The sequence below is a fragment of the Neolamprologus brichardi genome, chromosome 4, assembly GCF_056152115.1.
Source record: "Neolamprologus brichardi isolate AB-2024 chromosome 4, ASM5615211v1, whole genome shotgun sequence".
Classification (NCBI taxonomy): Eukaryota; Metazoa; Chordata; class Actinopteri; order Cichliformes; family Cichlidae; genus Neolamprologus; species Neolamprologus brichardi.
The window spans coordinates 15,322,794-15,346,487 of NC_142107.1; the positions used below are offsets into that span (position 1 = coordinate 15,322,794).

The 23,694-nt window shown below is 41.2% G+C and overlaps 1 protein-coding gene across 1 annotated transcript; it reads right to left on the reverse strand.

Moving 5' to 3' along the window:
- Positions 1 to 1,436: 1,436 nt before the first annotated feature.
- Positions 1,437 to 17,161, reverse strand: s1pr2 (sphingosine-1-phosphate receptor 2). The gene is made up of 2 exons (XM_006798120.3): positions 16,577 to 17,161; positions 1,437 to 4,477 (listed from the first exon to the last, which is right to left on the reverse strand). Exon 2 carries the CDS (start codon positions 4,356 to 4,358, stop codon positions 3,237 to 3,239), a length of 1,122 nt encoding a protein of 373 aa, XP_006798183.1. The 5' UTR covers positions 4,359 to 4,477; positions 16,577 to 17,161; the 3' UTR covers positions 1,437 to 3,236.
- Between the last annotated feature and the right edge of the window lie 6,533 nt (positions 17,162 to 23,694).

The following is a 23,694-nucleotide window of genomic DNA, read 5'->3' on the forward strand; positions in this document are numbered from 1 at the left end:
CGATGATGGGCTTAATACATCCTTGATGTACGTATCGTTTGTGACCGGAATTACACGTTTATCTCATAAATGTCATTAATAAAAGAAAAATGGGATTTTTTTGTATCTTTTATAAAGAAATCCTTTATCTAGAAATGCACAATTAAACCGATCCACCCTTACTGTTTGATAGATGTCGAAGTGGTCTGACCAGGCGGAAGTTATTGTTTACTAATGAGCTATCGCAGCAAGACATCTGCATCTGATGTATTACTACTACTTAAAAAAAATACAATTAAAAAAACATTGACTGAATGGCATCGTAAATGTGATACACAATGTAGCTGTTGTATTATTGTAGGATAACAATTGTTGATTATCCACTGTGGATCACTTCCAGTGTGACTGTACTATCTATGCCTCAGGTCATGATTGCCTTAAGTTGTTTGTCCTTTATGTAGATATTTTGACTTGGGCGACTGCAATGTCATCATGAGCAAATAAATAAGGAGACAAGGTCCTTAAACTATAATCAGCTACGTGCCTATTCCACCACAAGGTGGCACTGTGTCATCGGTAGAAGATTAATCTCAGGCGGTCAATTTGTTCTTATACAGTATTTACACATGGAAACCCACCATGTCCGCTTTTACCACCAGCTTTTATTGACACTTCTTTATTCTGTTATTATATTAATTGGTCAGTGTTTAGCTGTGTGTACAATCACTGCACAGTTGAATAATGTTTAGAAATAGGCGGGGTTTTTGTTCTTTTCCTTTAGTCTAAATTGTGAAGTACTTCGAACTTCGTGCTTTTCTACAGCAATGAGCTTACATGGGCTGTGCTTTATGTGTACACATACAGGTTTCTGAATCTGATGTAATATCCTGCAGTGCTATGGAAAGACTTGGCAGACATCCCAGCAGCACAGCCTCCTGGGGCTGATTCAGCCAGCGTTCCCACCCAGGAATCCTGGATGTCTGACAGGAAACAGGCCCAAATCTCCCAAGGCCTCTATAAGTCAGCCTCCCCCCTCACCCCAAGCATCCCTCTTACCCAGAAAAACCTCTCCCGGGGCTTTTTCTTTATGCTTCTCTCAGACAAGCACTTACAAACAGGCCATCTTCTCCACCACACCCCACTTTTAGCCCCCGCACTCTGTCCTCTGCCCAGCTTCCCATCCTTTTCAGGTCTACCTTTAGCCTTAAAGCAAAGCTATATTTTCATCAGGTAAGATAGCCATGATTAATCACAAAGCAGTATTTGCACAAACAATTACAGGCTTTCATGTTGAGGCTAGTGTTTTTCTGACCTTGTCAGAGCATGTTTGGATTTAATGCTGCATTTTAATTCCTTCTCAGATGGATTCACAATAAAAAAAAGAGGCAACTCGGGACATGTAGAAAAGTTGCAGCTGCCACATTGGTTGATTAGAGCTAAAAATTACACACGCACACTTTTTTTTTCAGTATTTCATTTATTTTTATAAAACTGGAATTAACAAAAAGGCATGTACCTATTAGTGTTTCAGATTGTACCAGTTTAATACAGGAAGCGTGCTACTGGACACACACAACTATTGCACACAAGACATTGCATAAAAAAAGTCATACATACTGTACAAAGACACATACATACTTACAAAACATACACAGTTATTTATATATTTAACATAAAAGTTGGCAAACTCATAGGTACACCGGTTTAAAAAAAAAAATGGGGGAAAGGAAACATCACGGAAGCTGCCAAAGTGCGTGTCCATCTAAATTTAGAAGTCAATATAAAATAAAAAAAAAAATAAAAAAATAAAAACACTGACAGGGAGAAGAGTTTTAATTGTGTGTCCATGGGAAGAAGGTTACAGTAAGCCTAAACAACAGGAACCGGACACTGAAAAAATAGGACTTCCTATGGCTGAGGGAAGTTGCGTGTTGTAGGATGTCAGGGAACGAGGATGAAGCTGACCTCCCAGGAGGGCAGATACCTCCCGTGCGTCTGAAACCGGATCTTCTCCTATTCTGTAGACAAGGTGAGGGGTCTTGAGAAACATGAGATGGGTTTGGATCTTTATTTGCACACGGCTTATGGTTTGCAAATTAAACCAAGATGTTCACAACGAATTCTTGTTCATGGTGCTGTTTGAAAATTCACAGTAAGAGTGATCTACCCTGTTTATCCCACTCTCTGTTTGTCAATGACTTTGTAATTCCAAATGATGGTTAATAATACTGTCGACAATGGGGCACATGCCCCGAACACTTCATACATACATTCAGCCTTTTGCCCCCATGAGGAAGGCACAAACAGAGGCAGCACATTGATTCCATGTTACTACAACACTGCAGGGGCATCTGTTCTTTTAGTTAAAGCTGCTAAACAGCTGTTATTGAGTCAAATTTGCCATCTGTGCCTACTCCCTTAAGGAAATGTGCATTCTGATTAGGCCTTCCTCAACAGAAACTGTTTAGATACAAAAGACAACGGTAAAAGCAAGAGGGGCAGATTATGAGGACAAATGAGGGAAGGGGTGTTAGTGATGGAAGCCGTATCTGGAGTATATCATACACGTTAGCTCTTACAGTCTGAGTTTCATGCATTAAATGTGAGCAGATTACACAAGTTTGTTGTAGTTTATCAAAAGGTACGGTTATATAGGGAATAATATAGTCCTGGTTTTGTCAAAGGACTACTTAGTAATTTTGTTTCAGTTGACCACTGCCACAGACTCTGTAAATAATGAGTGATGCAACTTTAAGCTTAATGCATACATATTTCAGTGAGGAAGAGTAATGTGGTTTAATCTTACACAGGGCAAAAATCTCTACAGTAAACTACAAAGTGCAATTTTGCAAGCTTTGCATTGACACAGTTCTTGAAAGTCCCAAACAGCTATTACATAACTATGATATTATGCACATCATTTTTGGCTTTTAAAAGGGTTTAACACATTTAAAAGATGAACATTATCATAGGTATATAAGTGAAAATGGTTTGCTCCAGAATTGAGAAAAGTACCCATGAGAACGTTTTGGTTTCTCACTTACTACGTTGGTTTCCTCTTGCATTTTTACACCAGCTGCATGGGTGATTTTAATTGCATACCGATTATAAATTCACACAGTATCAATTGTAATGAGAGATTTAAGTCTGTGTCTCAAAGACAGCTTTGTCCCAGCCTCACCCACATGTCTTAGATCCAGGACGTGCTAGCTTGTCTCTCTTTCTCACACTAATACACATGATATCCTTGGACCCTATCAAACACAGGTGGTGCATTCTTTCATAATAGGCATTTTCTGGTGTTCAAGTTTGTTGGTGCAGTGTTCCAGAGAGCTGGAACTCTTTAGAGGGACCAGACAACGTTCAGAAGGCCGCCCACTTTGCAGCACGCCCCAGCAGCAAATCAAACGGAGGAACTCCCTTCTCATGTCCTTACTGCGCAGCGTGTAGATCACTGGGTTAAGCGCAGAATTCAGAGTGGCAATGCAAAAAAAGGTGCTTGATTTGGAGAGGATAGGGCAGGAATATATGCTGCAGGACGAATCCAGAAGGAGAATTGTAAAAGCGGGCAGCCAGCAGACAATGAAGACTCCCAGCACTATTGTGACCGTTTTCAAAAGGGAATAAGCTTGTGAGTTGGTTGCTTCCTGGTGGCTGGAGCGTACAATCAAATAGATTTTCACATAGAGGATGACAATAGAGAGTAGTAGGAGGCTGAAAACAGTGACGACAAACACAATGTATTTCTTGGAGTAAAGTGGCAAAACTGCCGAGCATTCAGGGAGGTTGTCGATGCAGTTCCAGCCGATGATGGGGAGTCCTCCGAGAAGGATGGAGGTAACCCAACAGGCTCCAATCAGCAGAAACATTCGGCATGTTTTGTTGGAGCCGTATACCTTTACCTTGGTGATAGCGATATAGCGCTCTATAGCTATTGCCAACAGGCTGAAGACTGAAGCTGCCAGAGCAATGAACACTGTGCCTTCCCTGATGAACCACTGTATTGGGAACAGCTCAAATGTCTTTGCCCCTGATAGAAAAATGTTGGCTATATATGCTGAGCCTGCAAGCAGGTCAGAGAATGCCAGGTTACCAATGAAGAAAAACATAGCCGAATGGAACTTCTTGTTGCGGCAGACGGCAGTCAGGACCATCAGATTCTCAAGGATGATGAATGTGCAAAGGATGACGATCAATATTTCGAGACCGGAGGGATGTTCTTTTTTTTTTTTCTCAATTTCTTCATCCAGTTCATCCGCGGTCATGTTTTTAGCATAGGTGTAGTATAAGTGAATCACAGTCTTATTGTAGTACTGGGAATATTTGCTCCCCATGGTGACAGGGTGGCAATGCACAACGGCTTTACGACAAAGATTCATTCACACAGTGTTGTTCAGAGCGTCTATGCCAGTAGTTTCTGCCTTTGAGTAAAGGACAGGAAGGATGCTGGGAGGGAGACTGTCCTACAGTCACGTCTCAGAAGCTCTATGTGGGTCACCTGCAAACACAAAGAAAGAGAGAAGGCCAGGATTAATAACAAAGGAAATGTTGTTGCATCGATGTAATAAACTGTGACAAAGAAAATATATATTTTTACAAAGCCATGTACTCAGCAAAGTCAAAACCTAAAGCAAAACAGAGTATCCAGGAAACATGTTAAGTACAGCGGAAACTAGAAAATTCTTACTTATTCTGACTGTAATAACCCAGCAACAGTAGGATGGCGATAAACAAGAGCTTCAAAAATAAAACCTTTTATTGTCAGAAATCCTTGAGTTGCTTTATAGCAAAACAGATGAAAAATAAAGAATTGGGTGCTACATTTAAACCACAAAGGCAAACCTTGCAGTTTGCAAGGAAAAGAAGTCAACCCGCAGAAAGACTTTGCACCTAACCTAAAGAAGAAAAAAAAGTACTTTAGTTATTAACCTCCACAAGCAGAGATCACCTTCAGGTGAAAGAATAAATGCTTTGTTAGGGCTGGTGCTTAGACAAAGGACTGCACTCCCAGTCTGAAGGGGACATTCCACTAACCCTGTCCAAGCACTCGGCTGTCAACACACGGCATTGTTGTGGGGAGCAGACCATTCCACTCCAGTGAGTTACCTCTTGAAACTTCAGCATAGCATGCGGATCAGCCAGAGCTCTTCATCCTGACAAGCACCAGCCATCCACTTCCAACCAAAGGTTTTGCAGCTAATCAAATAGATACCAGAAAGTTAAAAGTTGGGGCTTTCCTAAGATTTGAAAAACAAGATGTTTTATCTCTACACCACACTTTTACATAATGATTTCTGAATATCATCAGTTTTATGAAAACTGCTGCGGAAAAATTTAACTAATACGAGAGTTTTATCATGAAATGCCAAAAAAAACAAAAAAAAAAACAAGTCCCAGTGTGAACCGCTAAAATGGATTCAAATTACATTTTTTATGCAACAACAAAACAAAAATGGGCCCTAGCTACAGGATCTAAAATAAAGGAAGGTTGGAAGCTCTGGAAATCTAATTAGAAGTGGAGCCGGTGTTTTAAACCTGTCAAAAGAAATATGATCTCTCTGCAGACTAGCTTTCAGAGTAATTCAACACTGATGCGTCCTTGTCTTTGCTAGGGAAAGGGAAGAACTGAGGTAAGTGTTGGCTAAAGAAGAAAATGAGTGGAAACTGGGCCTGGATCTCTTCTCTGTTCTAGCAGGCTTTGAATCTAAACCTGAGAGCCTAAAAGATAAAGAAGGAACAAGACAAAGCCAGACAGAGAGAGCATGGATGTGGAACGGCATCTGGACACAAAGGCAGGAATCTGAGACATCGCTGTGACGTGCACATACATACACAAACCCATCAATGCGATGCATTGCACATGTACAGAAATCCATTGTAGCACACTCGGCTAAATGTGACAGTAGTGTTGCAAAGCATCCTCCTTGCATTCAGACAGGTTCAGCGCACAGCTGCTATAGGCTGCCAGTAATAACCAACACACCGTTTCCTTAAGCAGGAACAAAGAACAATAGTCTCCTTCAGTGTGGATAGCATTGGCCTTCAGCCTTAATAAAGGGACAGCATGCTTCCATTTGGCTACGGCAACTGTATCATAGCAGAAATTTACAGCCAAGCACTCCCTTATCCAACTGTTATCAGAAAAGCCGGGCTCCTCCCCATCCCTTTTAGCTCCAGTAATAGACACAAATAGGAGTGTTTGAGCTTAAGCACATGTGGCATCTGCACTCAGGTAATTATATTAGGTTGTATTATTGCAGCCTATAATGAATTTACTCATGAAAAAGAACCTCTGTGTCTCTGCAGTCTCCTGTCTACTAATGGAGAAAAAAAAATGGGCTGGCTTTGTTTCACCTTGACTTTTTTCTCTCAGCTCTGTCATTTTTTTTTTCCCTTTCGGTACGGCGCACTTTTTATCTGTTGTGTAGACAGCTCAAGGTCTGCCTGTCACCAAGGAGTTTTTGGCAACTGTCATCAAGGGATTTCACTTCATGTGGGAAAACTTGACGGGCTGGTTTGCCGAGTGCGCCGTCTAAATGTGTTAAACCCTGCCCTGTCGCTCTACCTGCAATACAGTATATCACTCAGATGTTTCTACATTGGCTGATCAACACCCGTGAACCCCCGCCTTCCTGCCCCTTTGTTGAAGTATTTGACCCAGACAGCACTGTCACACTTCCACAATAAGGGTGACAATGCTAAAAAGTGTTGTCATACCACTACTACCAATGTCTCAATTCTTTTAGACTAGATGTGAACACTTGAAATAATAATCACAAGTAATGTCATAAGAGCAGTATAAAACTAAAATCATTCTAGTCATTTTATTAACTGGCTAATATCAGATTTAAATTCCCCAACTCCCTGAAAAATCTTCATTTTCAATTAATTACAGGAAGAGTAGAAACGTTATATTTAAATATATTTCTATATATTTCTATATTTGACATATAAACCACATTTCTGCTTATGTGCACGTTTCTGCACTTAAATGCATCTGTGCAATAAAATACATTACAAACCTGCACCTAAACATAATGCATGCACTTTTAGCTTTCACATGCAGAAGTGCCACTTAAATTGATTCAAGGTGGAAATCTACTCTCAACTTTTCCCTGACGCCCCCTCAAGTCATTATAGATTAAAAAATTTAATCTGAGGTTGCTTCCAACACATGTACAGCGCATGCAGGTTTTTGAATCAGGTATTTGATGTTTTTCCATCGGAATGACGACAATTTAGTTTTGTTTTTCACAAAGGTGGAGGTGGAGGTGTAGCATGGGTTACCGAAAGACAACATGACATCCTGTCTGGATTTTACAGCAAAGGCCCAACAAGGTGCAAGAGCAGGTGATGAAACAAACGCTGGCAGAGAAGCGACACGTGATTTAGAGACAAAGGAAGCCAAACAAGAGACAGATACCTGTGGCAGGATATCCTATCAGAGAGCTTTGAGATCTGTATCATAATAAATTTCTCATAAACTCAGAAATGATGCAAAGGTTCTCACATAATGCGCCTTTCTCTGCATTACAGTGTTTGTGATACTTCACAGCTATGTATACTTTTCACACCGCACATGCAAGAAAATGCATGCAGCCGCATTTGACACCGAATTTTTTTAAAGCTTTATTTAGTGTTGCGGGGATATGCGATGCATCATGATAGCGGAAGGCAAGCTACAAGAACAGAAAAAAAAAGGTTCCGATTTTACCATGTAAGCCTTAATTTTTCACACTTATGAGCATTTTTCGCTTAACAGTGTCTGAAAGATGAGAATTATTATTTTACTTTCATTTTACAGCTTAAATTACAAAATAAGTCCAACAGGCCTGTATAAATCTTGGGCCATAAAGGGTTTTAAACATGCAAAGATTGCTGGAGACAGAGCCTGATGGTTGCTCTTGAAAGCAGACTCTTGCTCTCTTTGGATTTTAACAAGAGAAAGAGCTTTGTCGTCATCGTGGCACTGACGGTTGAACAAAAGCTTCAGGTGTTTTTCATTAGAAACACACAAGTCCCAGTTTGCACCAGAAAACAAACAAAGCCTCACTTCCTTGTTAAACCTTCTGCTACCTGGCTCCATTTTCACCAGGGGGAAAGCATTTGAAACTCACAGTGATGCTAAACCTCAACAACACAAAAAGATTTCGTTAAAGACCATTTCAGACAACAACAACCATGAACCGTGAATTGAGAAAGTTTATATTTGACTTTTATCTTGGCTGCATTCAAATATGTTTACTGTTTACTTCAAATAATCCTTCAGCGCACTGCACTGTTGAACTGTTTGTGGTCGGAGACATCCTGTGACACATCTTTCTCCATCTGCCTTTCGCACTCCTTGCGAGCAAGATACTGTAGTGGAAACATATACTCAGACCAGCCTCTACTGTTAAAAAAAAAACTGTATGAAAAAGTTCATGTGTGGATTCTCAAACCTAATCTCTCATTTCTTATATGATATGTGACCTATCTCAAAGTGAGCTATCACGGGTGCACAGGAAGCCTCTGGTGCTGTTATTTTTTTCTTTCCTGTTCAGTTTCTTGCGTGTTAATTATCAGTGTTAATCTAAAATGTGAGTATGATTTGCTGTAAATCTTAGCCAGAGTGGCTTACATCTTGCTTCCTTACTTTCCCACATGCACATTCTACTCTACCTGCTCTACTGTAAATGAAGATCGCCACGTTAAAGTAACAAAGATCTTTGTATATGTGTTTTGTTTGGTTTTTTTTTATCTCGACTGAACTAAAAGCAAAAGCTGTGAACATCCCGCGGAGGTGTCAGCAGAGATTCTTAGAGGGAAAATTCCACATGCAACGCACAGCAAATATCAGAGTTTCCCCCAATGCCAAGTGTTAACATGCCAGACATGGGGGAGAAAAAACACGTAGCTCCACCACAAGGTTTCACCACTGCTACCACAGATGCTGAAAGGAAGTGACTAAACCATGCTTACAGAGTTCTGTTTTTTTTTTTTTCTACACTTTTAACTTTCTTAAATTTGATCAGTGATGACATAGGAGCCTACCTCTTTACACTGACAGGTCAAAACATAAGCCATTTGCACACAGGAGCCCATCAAGACCCCACACCCACCCTTGCATCAAGCCCACAGAAAAACAGGATGGACTGTGTCTGCTGGCAGATAGTTCCAGTGCTTCTTTACCAATCAATCAATCATTCACCGCCAGGCCTCCATGAGGAAAATCATTTTATATCAGCACAGCAATGCTATTGATTGTCTGCTGGCAATTTCCAGGAAAAGGCAATTATCCCAGTTTCACGGTTTAACAGGAAAGAGGAGGATGCACGGTGTTGCTGTCACATGACTGTCCCAGACTTTAAACGACATTAGGGACAGATCCCCTTATTTAAAGTTTAAAAAAACCAAAAAAGAACAAGAAAAAAAACTGCTCGAACTTATTTTCCCCTCTCTTTCATGCCCAGCTGCACACAAATTCACCAACGAGACGGATGCAAAAAAAATGCTGTGAAAATAAAGAAGTAAAGCATTTAAAAATAAATTGGTTTGGGGTCAGTTGAGCGTAAACAACCTCAATTTCCTGTCATGAGAGAGGCCTCTTACTCCTGGTGCGCTGACCTCAAAGGGAAACATGTTACGTGTTACAAATTCACCTGTGTGTACAAGCAGAAAGATTTAATTAGTAGTTGAGGTGTTATGCACACTTGTTCATCTTTTGTCACTTTATTATTTCAGTCAAGTCACAAAGATAGGACAGTGTTTTTGACAGGTGTGACAGCTGATATTTTTGGAGAGCAGCAAAATTCACTGACCCTGACAGTCTGTCGATGATTTTACAAACTTACACGAGGATAGACAAGTGGAAAAGTGGCAGATATATAGTCGCTTTTGGATCTGTTGTTTTCAAAAGACCAGCGTATCACAACGGTGCTACGCATGACAACTAAAGCAAGTGGAAATGCGAAAAAAACAAGGCTTTTAGCAAGCCCAGTAACACGATCAAGAGGCACAACAGACTGGATGAATATGATAGTTGCTGCAACATGTTGCTGTTTATGTGGAGGGGAACTGAACTGAGGAACAACAACGTTAACAGAACAAAAAAAAAAAAAACATGGCGAGGAAATACCTAGCTTGCTAAACTATGTCACAGACACCTATATATTACATCCCCTTCTGTCATAAAAACACTAACAAAACACAGAAGTATTTAGCACACATCAGTATCGTGTCATACCTGCATCATAGCATCAAATGAGAGACAAAACACACAGCAGTTCCGTTTTACCGAAAGACGAAACAGTTCCCCCTCTTGAGTTTTCACACTATGTTTTAGGTTTAATTTTAGCTCCAAATAGCAAATGTTCATCTCTCTTTGTTTGCTACTACACCAACATTAATCACGTGCCACTAAAACCTCATATAAGCGCCTAGATATAGGAGAGCTGGTGTCCCCAATACACGAGATCTGGCATATAATTAGGGATTACCCTTTCGCTCGTCAAACAGTTTGACAGTTTGGGCACAGCCTCTTCTGGGGGTCGCAATCTGGCAAGACATGTCAGTGTGGGAAAAAAAGCATTTTTAGTTCACGTCTTATTCTGTCATTTTTCTGCTCCTTTCTGAAGTCACATCACAGTCTCTGCAGCTTGATAATGCTTTATATATCGTGGCTGTTTGTGTGCTTTAGGGTTCTTCGGGTACCAAGTGAACATAGCCGTAGACAAAGAGCAGCAGAAAGAAGGGCATCGTGGAGCCTCGGGAGCTATAACCACCACCCCCACTGCTGCTGTCCCCTCAGTGCTCCACTCTCTCTACTTGGGGGTGGGGGATCTCCAAAGTCGGCGCCTGAGAGGCAATTACTGTAATACGTTCACCCTCAGACCATCCCTGTCAACTTACGTCTCGTGTTCAAATTGTTCATGTTTTTATATTGCCCCATATTTGCATATTCTCCTTTCATGCGGCTCTCCGATTTGCAGAACCACATAATCCTTACTCTGACACCCCTCAACCCACCTCGTATTTTTTAAACTTCACCACAGAGATCAAAAGACGAGGCCACAAAGAGGTGATCAAATGCACATCAAGAGGGATTTATTTAGCGCACATCTGGAGCAGGCATGCTCTTAAAGCCCCCTATTAAAGACTTCATTACAGCACATAGTGCACAATCAGTTCTACAGAACTGTGTAGCTCTGCACCAATAGACTACATTCTCAGGCAATACACAAATGAGTATAATGTTTTAATCTTTTCAGAAAATAGCACTATTATTTAAATTACTTAAATACACGCTTAAAGATTATGATTTTCTGAAATACAAAATCTCAGGAAATTTTAAAAGACACTTCTCAGAATTTAACCTTCAACATGTGATATGGTTAAACCACTTTTAAAATTGCAAAGCGCAGAATTTGTCGGTGTGCGTGTCTGAAGGTAAGGTAGTGTTAACCACATGGCGCCTTTCTTAGAGATGCTGAACATGTGTGCATCACATATGCGCTCTGCTTTGTTATCTCTGCACTTTGCACAGCTTTTTTTTTTTTTTGCGAGCATCTCTGTGTGTCTTTGTGCGAGCGTGTGTCTGTGTACGGCGGCTTAAACCAGCAATGTACGTGCAGGCAATGCCATGCAACGCAGGCAGAGAAGTGAGGTCAGGATTGGTTGGCCTCTTGTGAGAAACCTCACGTGTGAGAGCGAAATTAAGTGACTTAAGTTTCAATCACCATGTTCCTCTAACACCATCCCATAGCTGGGTTTTTGTTTGTTTGTTTGTTTGTTTTTACAATAAGGTGCCGCCTAATGAAAGGTTTTCAGCCCTCTTTAGTTATCTTTTGTCCCAGCTCCCTGTTCCTATTATATCCTGTTTCTAGACTTTCAATTCCACCCCTTCTCATGTTCTCTTGGTAACTGCGCAGATGTCGTGAGAGAATTTGAGATTATTTAATGCATCCGGTGCCAGTGACCGCGAGACATGACTGTGTGTATCAATGCATGCGTTTGTGTTGATTAGAAGTGCAGAGGGTTCCGTGACTGCGACACTGTGACTGCTGGTTCCACAGATGCTGCAGTGATTTGCAGTGCACTGCACATCATAACAAACAGTCACGGCACACCAGACCATAAATAGTAACGCAAAAAAAAAGGTTTACTGCACAATGAACGGCAACAATGTCTGCAGAGTCTAATGCAAAGAGCCACAAAGCCACCCCGACTGCTCCTGTCTAGTGTCCACTGATAAGTTGATAAATTGACAGTGGCTCTCCATCCCTCCCTATGATCGAGTGTAGGAAAACAACTCCAGACTCCTCTGGCAAACAAAGGTCCATTAACCATAGCTCTGTTTTATGGAGAAAAACACGGTTGCCTAGAGAGGGAACATTGTTGTGACCACACAGCCCTAACTCGTATCCCAGTATTTTATACAGTTTAGGAATGATTGCATTGAATAGCAGCATTTATGTCTTTGAAATCTCCCCAGCAAGAGTGCATCATATGTCAAAACGCAAAGAAATATACTTGTGACCTGCAAATGTGTGCCACGGATGTCTAATGTTACACGGTTTCGCAGTTTCGAAGGTCTGCTTTATATACTGTAGGCATTACATGAGTGCATTTTTTAAGCAAATAAATAAACTCAGCAGTTACTAATTTTGCTTTATGAAATTATACTGCATTATATCCTGGCTCTGGTTAAAGTGGCTTACCACTGCGTAATATGTAAAAACAGCAAACAGTGTAGCTGTTGCGGAACTCTTCAAATAGCAGAAGGCAACTACTTGACTTTGACTTAGCCGAGGCACATTTAAATGAAAACGTCTGAGCAGTTATCATTTAAATAAACGGCATCCACTTCTGCCCCGTCTGTCTGTTCAATTGGAGCTGTCTGGCTTCCATCATGACCCAGCTTGTGTTTGGCTGTAGGTTAAGTCCATCATATCTTTCAGCTTGGAAAGACTTAAGCTGAAGCATTTACAGGATAAACAAACTGAATAGCTAGTTTCAATAAAAATGCCCTCGCAGTTGGCCATTTTGTCTAACTTTTAAAGCCTGTGAGTGGATATAACAAAATCCTAGCAACCAAAGAAGCTCATTAGGACGAGAGAGAGAGCAAATTAACTCTCAGCTCCAAACAAAAGGAACAGCTTCAGGAGGCTTTCACTGGCTGAACAGGGCAATTGAAAAGCCAAGAAAACTGTCTCCAGCTTCCTCCTGGGTCTGGGGAGGTGGGGTGTTGAAGTAATCCTGTCAAGTTGTCCAGCTGCACAAACAAAGCTGACCGGATAACAAAGACTTCCAAGAGAGAAGAAGAAAGAGGAGGAGGAGGTCTCCAAAACAACAGCATCTTCATATGTACCTGCCCCAAGATCGCGCAAGAGCGAGCCCTGAAAAGGATCAGAAATGAGAAAACCACGACATGACCACACTAATTAAGCCTGCCACGAGGACAGACTGTACGAGGCTGTTGCCTTTCAGTTCATAAATCATGCTGTCCAATCTAAAGACCGATCCAAAGCCACAGGAGTAACCAGAAACCCTGCATTCAATCCATTCGTCATTGTCTCTGAAAGACCCATGTTTTAAGTTTGTCCTGAAAACCATTTATTTTTTTTGCATTGCCACTTATTGGCAGCATCTGAGCATGGGCTCGTCCAAGCTTGAAACTGCAGGAGAATTGGAACAGACTTATCCACACCAGAAAGTGTCAGGAAATCCTGGCATGCTGCTACAAGCATCAGGGCCTGGTCATGGGGGGGTCTCATAGTTTGTCCAAGTGGAAAAGGAATGTAAAGAGTCTTTAAAGCTAATGGTTTCTTTCGCTGATTGAAACAGCATTTTAAAATACTCACAGCTATTGTTTCCCCCAACAAAATAAAATCCATATTTGTAAATGTGTTTTTCATAAGAATAATTATTTTTAACTGGAGTGAGTAGGTGTCAGCAAAGAGCAAGCACATCCTTCTATCATTTGTAGCTTTAAAAATTAAAAATTAGGCTAAAAGCAAAGCGCACCACATGTATTTCTCTGATCTGAGGCACTCCCAGCTTTGGCTGTGAATCATATAGCAACATGCTGTCAGCTGTGTGTTGTGACTTGCGCCTCGGCAGCTTGCGAACAGAAGTCGTTTATTTTGCTCCAGCTGCCACACCCAAGGAAAGTGTTTTTCACTAAAAAGGACTACCAGCATGAGCGCGTAGAAACCAGATGGCTATCCGCAGACCACTATTAATATCACAGAGAAATCCCAACAGAGGAGTATAAACACAGGCATTGTCCCTCGTTATCTGACATGGTTCCTATTCTTTTTAAATGTATGCATTGACCTCTGACTGCTTTTACTGAACCAGGTAAAAGACAGGGCGCCTCTGGCAGGTCGTGCCTCTGATCTTTTAGTGTTGTTATGAGCCTGATCTGACTGAATAAAGCACAGACAACAAAAGGAAAGACAGCTTCCTCAAAGAAAAGCTTTCTTGCTGCTCCCTATTAGTGAACTGCTCCCAGGCCTTAACCGAAATCTGAGCATCCTTCAGGGATCAACGCCACCCACCCACCACCCATTCCCGACTTTATCCCCCTAGTGACCTGATCCATTAAAAAAAATCCCACAAATTGAGTTCCCACTGCTAAATTGCCATTAATTTATTTATCCGCCCATGCACTTATACATCTATTTATTTATTTACCCCATCTATCTGTCTTCATTTCTCACGCTATCCCCACTGAAACGGCTCCCATTACAGAGGGCCACTGAGCACAGTGGGCTGGGTCAGCATCGCACAGATCCTGAACTCATGAGGTAATGGGCTGCTGGTCTGTGTAAATGTCCCTACAGTTTAACATAAAACATTTAAGGTTCCTTTATATAGACTGTTAAGACTAATACCATGTGTGCTTCAACTCTGTGAAAGGCATTTAGCCAGTAATTTGATTAACCCTTTTGTTACTCCTGCCAAGGGATGGGGAAGGGGATGGGTGAGCGAAGAAGCCCGGCACCAGTCAGGCCTGTGGCGGGTGTTGTTCACGTGCAATGAGCCATGTGGTCGCATGGGACAAACACAGACGGATGGATGGCTGTGTCATGTCCTATCCAAGACATGCTGGGAAACACACCTGAGTCCACAGGTGGTCATGCATGCACCAAACAAACCAAGTCGGTCTTGTGCAACACCTGCATCAATGACCCTGTTGACAGCCTGTGCAACACTTGATAGGGTGTCCCTATTGCTGCTGACTGTGTTTCCTTTTCACAACTATTCTCGATGTTATCACAGGAAGATGTGTATTTAATTTTAACCGGCTTCAAGCTATTCAACATTTTCAGATGCTGATTTCTCACAGCATTTCTTCAGCTGGTCCTCGAGATAATATGACCACATACTTTTGTACTTTCAGACAGCCTCCTAATGAGCACCGCACCATAGACCGACACACTGACCCAGACCAAGCACAGGACAGAGCATGATGGATGGAGGCTTTTATCTGAGCAATAAACATTATGTGCTCTAGCTTATCATCTTATCTCACTTTAACTTAAGGATTCTCCCAGGATGTCTACTGGACTGCTGACACCTATATCCTTCACTTAAGGATTTACTCATTTGGTCAGTATGAAACAGTATGTGCTGTGCAGTCAGTATGGAACAATATGTGCTGTGTAGTCAGCATGCTCTCAGCATGCATGATAAGAAAACCTTCGTTAAATTCAAATCCGGATTTGCAAATTGAGGCCACTTACTTGCAGTTCAGCTGCATCGTATTATTAACGTGTATTCAAATTACATTTCCGTTTTAATTCTCACTCTAAACCACCCATAACAATGCACGAGATTCAGTTAAGGCCATGCTTGTTGAAGCTATGAGCTAGTTTTCACTGAAAAGTCTATCTCCCAAGCCCATAAGATTAACTCCGGTGCACATGGGGATAATGGGGGCTTTTGTCTTATTATTACATCCTTTCAATACAATGCCTTCTTTAGAGTGACGGATGAACAAGCCCCAACAACATCAGGGGTCACAGCGTGGAGGGGGTGCGGGGTTGAACGGGCGGGGGCACGGCAAGCTGGCTGTTTGGCTGAGTGCGGTTTCCCCTCAGCCTCGTACAGTACAGCTTCCATACATCAGAGTGCACTTACACCCCCACCCGCCCACGTCCAGCTGCCTTGCACGTTAATATTTGACACGACAAATTGTTAATCGTTAAAGGGCGACGTCTAAGAAGCTGTCACGTTGAATCAAATTTAAAGAAGGAAAAAAAAAACATCTCACGCTGTGCTGTAACTGTTTTCTTGGGACACTTGTGAAAGTGCAGAAGTGACGTTTCTTAACTGCGGCCACGCAGCGAGCTGGCATAGGTACTCGTGAGTCATTGTGGCATTTTGAAAAGTTTGCCGAGACTTTCCAAGCATTATTGACACGCTTCACTGCTCATGCAATGAGAGGGACCTCGTGGAGTTTAGATACGTGTCCGTCTCTGATTTTCAAAGTCCGAGCATCTATAAATATCAGCCTGGTGGAGCGATACAATAGTGCGGATCCCCTTTGTTAGGCTGCTGAAGCACATGCTCTTACTTTTTGCTCTTATCTTTAAATGGTGGGATTACTTACCCCATGAGAGATGGTAGATAGCAGAGTAAAGAGACGCTCCGGAAGTCTGATATTTGTCTTCAGGTGTCCTCACGTGTGCGTCAAAGTTCAGCGCCTTCCTCTGTTACTCCAGACCAACGGTGACAATCAAAACTTTGGTAGCGGACCACACGGCGTGCCTTCTCTAGACAGTGGCAAATCCATACCGGTTTGAGAGCCGCCACGAAACTGTTCAAAAAGGCGCGATGATCCCCCCCACCCCCCAAAAAAAGAGAAGTTATGAAAGTCAAACCAGACTTTTTATTTTAAAAAAGGTTTTAAAAAATGAAGAACTAGCAGTTTCTATTCTGTCGATCTAATCCAGTCGGCTGTCTGTCTGTCTGTCTGCTCTGCGAGAACAACACTGGGCTGTGGAGCGTCAGTGAGGCACTCACGCAATACGCGCTCACACACACCCACACACGCGAGACGCGGCGTGGAGTGTGGAAACGTCATATTCCCACGAAGAGCCGTGAGTCTCGCTTTTGAAATATAAAACTAAAACGAGGCAGTTCAACAATTAATATGGAAAATGCCCTTTAAGCTGATTTCTGGACCTTTTCTTCACTTTGGAGCGCTCAAATAAAGTCCAGATGTTCCGCCTCCCCACTTCCTCTTTTCCTAACAGATCCCAACACTTTTCAATTGACAGAAGCCCAGTATTCCTGCACTGTGACACAATAAATACCACCATTTGATCTGATTTACTGTGTCTTTAATATATTCTTGGTTTTTTTTTTCCAGCTGAGCTGTTCTTGTTGACTGTTTGTGGTGACTCATGGCTTTTATTTTTTCCATTTATCCCTCAGGTCTAGGCATATAGGTGCAATAAGATGGGTGAGGTAAAGGTAAGTCAGGACTTGTTAGTCAACAGGGCTGTGCCCACAGCTGGCAGGTGTTCCCCCAGCGAAAAAGCCTCTATCCAGCCACAGGAAAGGTAATAATGTCTTCCCAGTCATTATGTTGAAAGCCAAAGTCGTCCCAAGTGGCCATGATGTCATGCGTCTGTGTAAAAGAAGAAGCTGCATTATGTTACTGCAGCAGTTAAACATCAAAAACTGGACTGGATTTTGTGGGATTGTGAGAGCAGCGTTTGGGATTGTTGAGACACCCTAAAGAAATGTTTTGTTTTGTTTGTTTGTTAAAAAAAAAAAACAGATTATTTTTTATAATAGAGAAAAGAAAAATCTGAAAGACAAGTGAAAAACTTTGGTTGAAACACAATGAGTCACTTTCAGATACTTTTTCCTCTTAAAAATGACCGCAGTCCAAATGGCAGGAAACAGGTGGCATTTGTTCATACTTTTGTGTACCAGAATGTGCTTAATGACATCAGAGAGCATTAAAATGAAAAATGACTACAATGCTCTTATGAAGCCCCCCCAATAAGAGTGAATGAGACGTAGCGTGCAACAGCCGTCTCCAGATGAGTCTTTGCCTGTCTGTGTCTACAAAACAGTTTGAACAACCTTGACTCATGCTGTGTCTGCTGATGGTTTACTGGAGTTGAGAAAGATTGTGTAATTCTCTCTCAACACACACGTGTCTATCATCCTTGCTGTTGATGGTGTGGGGAAATTACTTTCTCTAAAGAAAAAGAAGAACAACTTGTGACAAAAAACATCAACTTTGCAACATTTCTTTTAACGTTGACTAAATCTTCCAATTTGCAATCCCCAAGTGATGGGGTCAATGCGTAAACGGTCTAGTGGTGTATCTCAAATGCTTTTGTTCTCACGGTCCTTCTTCAGCTAGGTGTTTAATGGCTGACAGGCTTTATGGACTGGCTGCTCACTGTCAGAGGGTTTATGATGGGACACTGCTCGACTAAAGCTGCCCCGCTGCTGTCTCTCTCATTGAGCCTTTAGGGGAGGGGTCAAGAGCCCTGACCTCACTTCCTGTTGGGGCTCCTCACAAGCATTCCATTGTCTGTGAGAATGTACATGGGCTCTGGGGACTCTGCACATCTGGCAGCTGTTATTAGCAACCTCCTGTACCCACCCCTAAACCCCAAAGAAGAGTTCCACATGTGCTCATGGATGTGTGCCCCAAAACACACTTCAAAACCAGCTCTCTCTGATGTTGTTTGTCCTTGTGGTACATTTAAGAGTTTATTCTTGACAATAGGAAAGCGAAATGTTGGGAAACATGTTTGTGTTCTTTCTTGCAGGGGTTTTTTAATAATTGATTTGTGGCTTTCTACAGTCTCACTGTTAAAAGCCAGAGATTAGCTCAATAGAAAGGAGCTTGGTTGAATCTGTCTAACTGTAACCTGAACCTCTAAAGTTTTCTGATTAACACATCACACATTGTTTGTTATTCCAAAACAAGTAGCAGCTTTGCCAGAGGTTTGGGCGCAAACGCTTTATTGTTTGGGATCTGCTTCTAACTGCTCACCTGCTTCTAGGCAGAATTAGAAGCTGCCCTATAGATGCTGTTGTTGTACAGAAAAACAAAAAAGATAAGATGTGACGACATCTGGTGAAATTTGAGGATTGTAATAGGTGGATTTTTGTTACCTGTGACCTCGTTTATTGTCCGTGCAGAGCAAAGTGAACTAACAGCCAGTGCTGAAGAGTAACAGAAAGTACTTAATCTGGTAGTTCAACCATTCATACTTCTATTATACATTTTACTACATGTCCTAACTGAAACCTATTTGACATTTAACAAGTCTTGGTACTTTGTAATTTCGATTACTATGACGTAATGCTCGACGCATTTCTCATTTAACACTATCTGTGACCACACACTTGAACAGTTTATGTGCTAAAAGGTCAGGCATTTCAGAGGCATTGTCACCATGAAAATTCCCTAAAATGCCAATATTAACTAATGCCCAGTTCAGTTACTTGGGTAATTGTGCCTGGTGCAATGCCCTCACCTAGACATCACTGTCTAGAACAAAGGTGATGTATATTATGTACACAAAAGAAAAGTTGATATTCATACTTTGTCATTAAACAAAGAGTGTTTTTGCAAACTTGAAACGTTCTTGTTTGTTATTATTATCGTAATTATTTCTTCATTTCTGCATCCACCCACTTTTCTAAGTCGTTTCAAAATAGATTTTTTCTCCATAGAGATAGAACAGTCTGGCATCTTACCATCCTACTCACGAAGAAAGAGAACATATACACACACACACATACACACACACACACACACATACATACATATATATATATATATATATATATATATATATATATATACACACATATATATATGTGTGTGTGTGTGTGTGTGTGTGTGTGTGTGTGTGTGTGTGTGTGTGTGTATAGAGAGATAGAGATAGAGATTTTCAGTTTGTCTAAATATATTTACAGAGACAAACTGAAAATCTGTCTCATACACAGGAAGCCTTTATAGAGGTGAGTTGCCCCGTGTTTGACTTACCAGAACTGAGGTACTTAGCAGAAGAAGTGGCACGACTGTACAAAGAGAACACAGCGGATTAGCTTTATTACTCATCACTGTAGGTTTTTGTTGTATGGAACCAGAGAACCAAAACTGTTAATGAGTCTATGCAGAGGGGCTAAATATGCTATGTTTCTAATTCTTTGAGCACAATTACACCAAGGAAGTCCTTAGTATTGAGCCTGACTGCTCTCTGGCAGCACCGTGTGAGACACAGGGGCTTTCCATCCCATCTGTATCAACATCTGATAGCATGTAAATTCCAGGTACAGATGAACTGTCATAATGTCACAACAACAACAAAAAAACGATAAGTTTTGTATTGTTTTCCAGTAATGAGCGATCTGTTGCTCAAGAAAAAAATTTGTTAATTAGATTTTGTTGTATTTGCTGCACTGCGTGTTTTTCTTTAAATTACATTTGATGGGAGTCCTACTATATTTTGTATCTTACATTTATTTTTTATTTTTTATTTTAGGCACTTTGGTGTACTCATTTTTTATTCTGGTATTTAAAGATGTATGTAGAGTTTGATTTTTGTTTCAGACTCTTTGTTTTACTCATTATTAGTCTGACAGATGTATATAGAGTTTATTGGTTGCCTTTTGGTGTATTTTTTGTCTTGGCAAAGCCTTTGAAGCATTTTGAGCTTGTTGTTTGTCTGAAAGGTACTATTGAAGAATTTTGATTGCAAAGAGAAAATAAATATGGAAAGTTGACCACAAGGGAAAGATCTTGCATCACTTCCTCTTCCAAGAAAGAAAAAAAATCTTCCAGACATTAGAAAAAAATCACTGCTAATACCTTCCTCTTTCCGATAAAGATGTTTTACCAATGTGATATGAGTATTTTTAGCTTCTTGAATGTTCCTCAGATGATCGGGACCCATGATCCAGATGAAAAGGTAGTAGCTCATGTGAAACCAACAAAGGAAATCTGGCACTTCAGTTCCACAACATGAAGACAATACACAATGACTATCTATCTTTAGCTTATAGTGAAGAACACAAAGCTCTAATAATCACAATCATTGTGAATACAGCATGCAGGCAGACTGCTAGTGGCATATACCTTAGAGCAGGAGTCCTGTCTGGGGTCGAGCAGCTTATCTCTGCCTGCACTCTAAACATTAGACTTAAGTGCTGGCTGTGTCACATGCCTGTGCTGTTCACAGGTTTAGAAGAAATCCGTACACCCTCCATTCACTCTCTGACAACCTGCAGTGTTATCTTACTGCTTATCTCTGGACCATCTAGAAACGTTTTTTTCCCTTCGGCACAAAAGAACTTAATCCGCTCTGTGTGCAGGAGTATAATTTTGAATAATTGTTCAGGTCACCTTGTCTGCTCATGCACAAAGGAAATCTAGACCTCGTGTTCCAAATTTGATAATGTTTTTTATCTGTCAATGTTCATATTTTCTTGGGCGTCATTTAATATTCTGTGTTTGTGACAAAAACGTTAGCAGCATTTTCTTTATTCGTGTAAAACTACAATATGCCATTGTTCCACCCATGTGCAGACGTGTCTCTCACATGGGTATAAAGTTACCGTAGTTTTATAGCAAGGTTTAAAAAGCTTGTTCCCATGGTCCAGTTTTACACTGGTCTGTGTACTGGTTACTATGCTTGGGTATTAGTATTGGATGTCCGTTGTATTCATGATTCACTGGTTTGCTGAGGGAAAAGGTGTTTGTGGATAGTAACATGTGGGGCCCACACAGTCGGGAGGGGGGTTAGTCATGACTCTTGTGGCTTCCTGCAGATTAGGACGGTGTTTATAGAGCCCTGCTAAAGTACCCTTAGTAAAACACATTCAAATCCACACACTCATTATTAGTCTTTTCCATTATCATTATAACTCAAGCCTGTTTTTAATAGCAGGGGCAGCCAAAGGAGAACTGATGCAACTTCTGTCTGCTTTGTGGCCAAACAGTCAATTGTTGGTTGAAACTGAGGGGGATTGTCTGAGATGTGGAAACAGCAAAGTTCAGCATCTGGCAGAGCCAGAGATAGGATCCCTGACATTTAATCTTCAGAGGCTTTGCTAAGGGCACGGTTAAAAATCTGATGTTTTGACCTGAAACCATATGGCAGCCATCAGTGGCAAAGAAGCACAACCCTGACATCTCTTGCTAATTTACTGACTAGAAGTTCAAAAGGTTAGTCAGAGGTTTGAATGAACACGTGGGTGTGTTAGTTTTAGAAAATGGTGATATCAGGGCAAAAAAATCAACTCAGTTTTTTCTCTGTTTACGTTGTTATGTGTTTGGAACTTGTGATGATAAAAAGTTACGTTTTTGCTTTGAACTGAGATTATTTTAGAAGATGACATTATGTTTACTATTCTGGGATTCTGCAAATGCGATAAAAACAGATGCTCTCACTCTTCGACCTTGACTGTTGACGTGGGATTCAAAAAAATGCTACGTGCCTGTCATGGTAAGTAACTTCAATGTGTGTGAAGATGTGGTCACAAGAGACAAAGGAAGTCTCTGATTTTTTTGTTCTCTCGTGCAGAAAGAGAGAAAAACAAAAAAACCAAAACGCAGACAAAACCAATGGAGCGGTACACTAAACGTGTCTATAGAGAAATCAGAAAAGAGAAGGAAGTTAGGTTGTTTGACAGAGGGTAAACTAAGTTTTCCTAAACCAGGTCAAGCACACACTGAAATTTGGCTATTGTACTGCTGAGACAGGGAAACGAGACTCTGTGATTTAATCCCATGTATTTTTGCTTGAGGCCATACGCTGTGTTTTTGTTGTTTTTGTTTGCTTAAGTGCGTCTACAAAGATTGTTTCTCCTGACGTATGAGTCCAAAGGTGCACATTTCTCAAGGAGAAACGACTCTTTTCCCAAAGGGGAGCTGACTGCCTGGGTCAATGTTGGAGGTCATCAGATAAGATGGATCAGGGGCAGGCCATTACTTTAATCCAGCTGTTCTCTCGCATGACCTTCACCCCTTTAGCTAAAGGTGAGCATCCACAGATCCAAATTTTGTTGTCAAAGTTATAACTTGGGCAATGAAAAAACGATGGGAGGGGAGCAGCAGGAGTCTAAATGTCACACCTCCCTGATACAGCCTGAAGCACCTCTGTCTTTAAAACTGGGACAGACACACATAAACATAAACAGAGCAGGAGACAGCCAGACAGTCACAGAGACATGAGAATATACCAAAGTTTGAGAAGGGATCAGGACAAATCTGTAAATTCATTTCTTGTAACACTGCAAAACAAATGAGGTAGTTAACAGTTAGATAAAGCAGGGCATTGTTGAATTCATGAAGTAGAATGATGTCTTTTTATTGTCCTTTTTTTAAATAGTAGCACTCTTTAAATCACCTTTGAACCAGGGAGAAAACCTCAGAGATTTATTGACTCCACACCGTTGCCTCCCCTGTGTCTAAGCTCTACACACCACCCGGGAAGTGATGCTTTGATCAGCACACTGCACGCATTCTTCCCATCATCATCTCACTTCCCTCCCCGGTGTTTGTTATTGGCTGCAGCTGGAACACCTCAAGTCGCTCAGACCTCACTCCATCAGGGTTGCACTGACAAAATACAGCTCAACAAAGCTGGAATAGCTCACCTCTGTTTGATTTGAACTTTCGTTAGAATATAAAGTCCAAGTCAAACCACTAAAGGGTCTGCAGAGTTTCACAGCAAATGCTTTGTT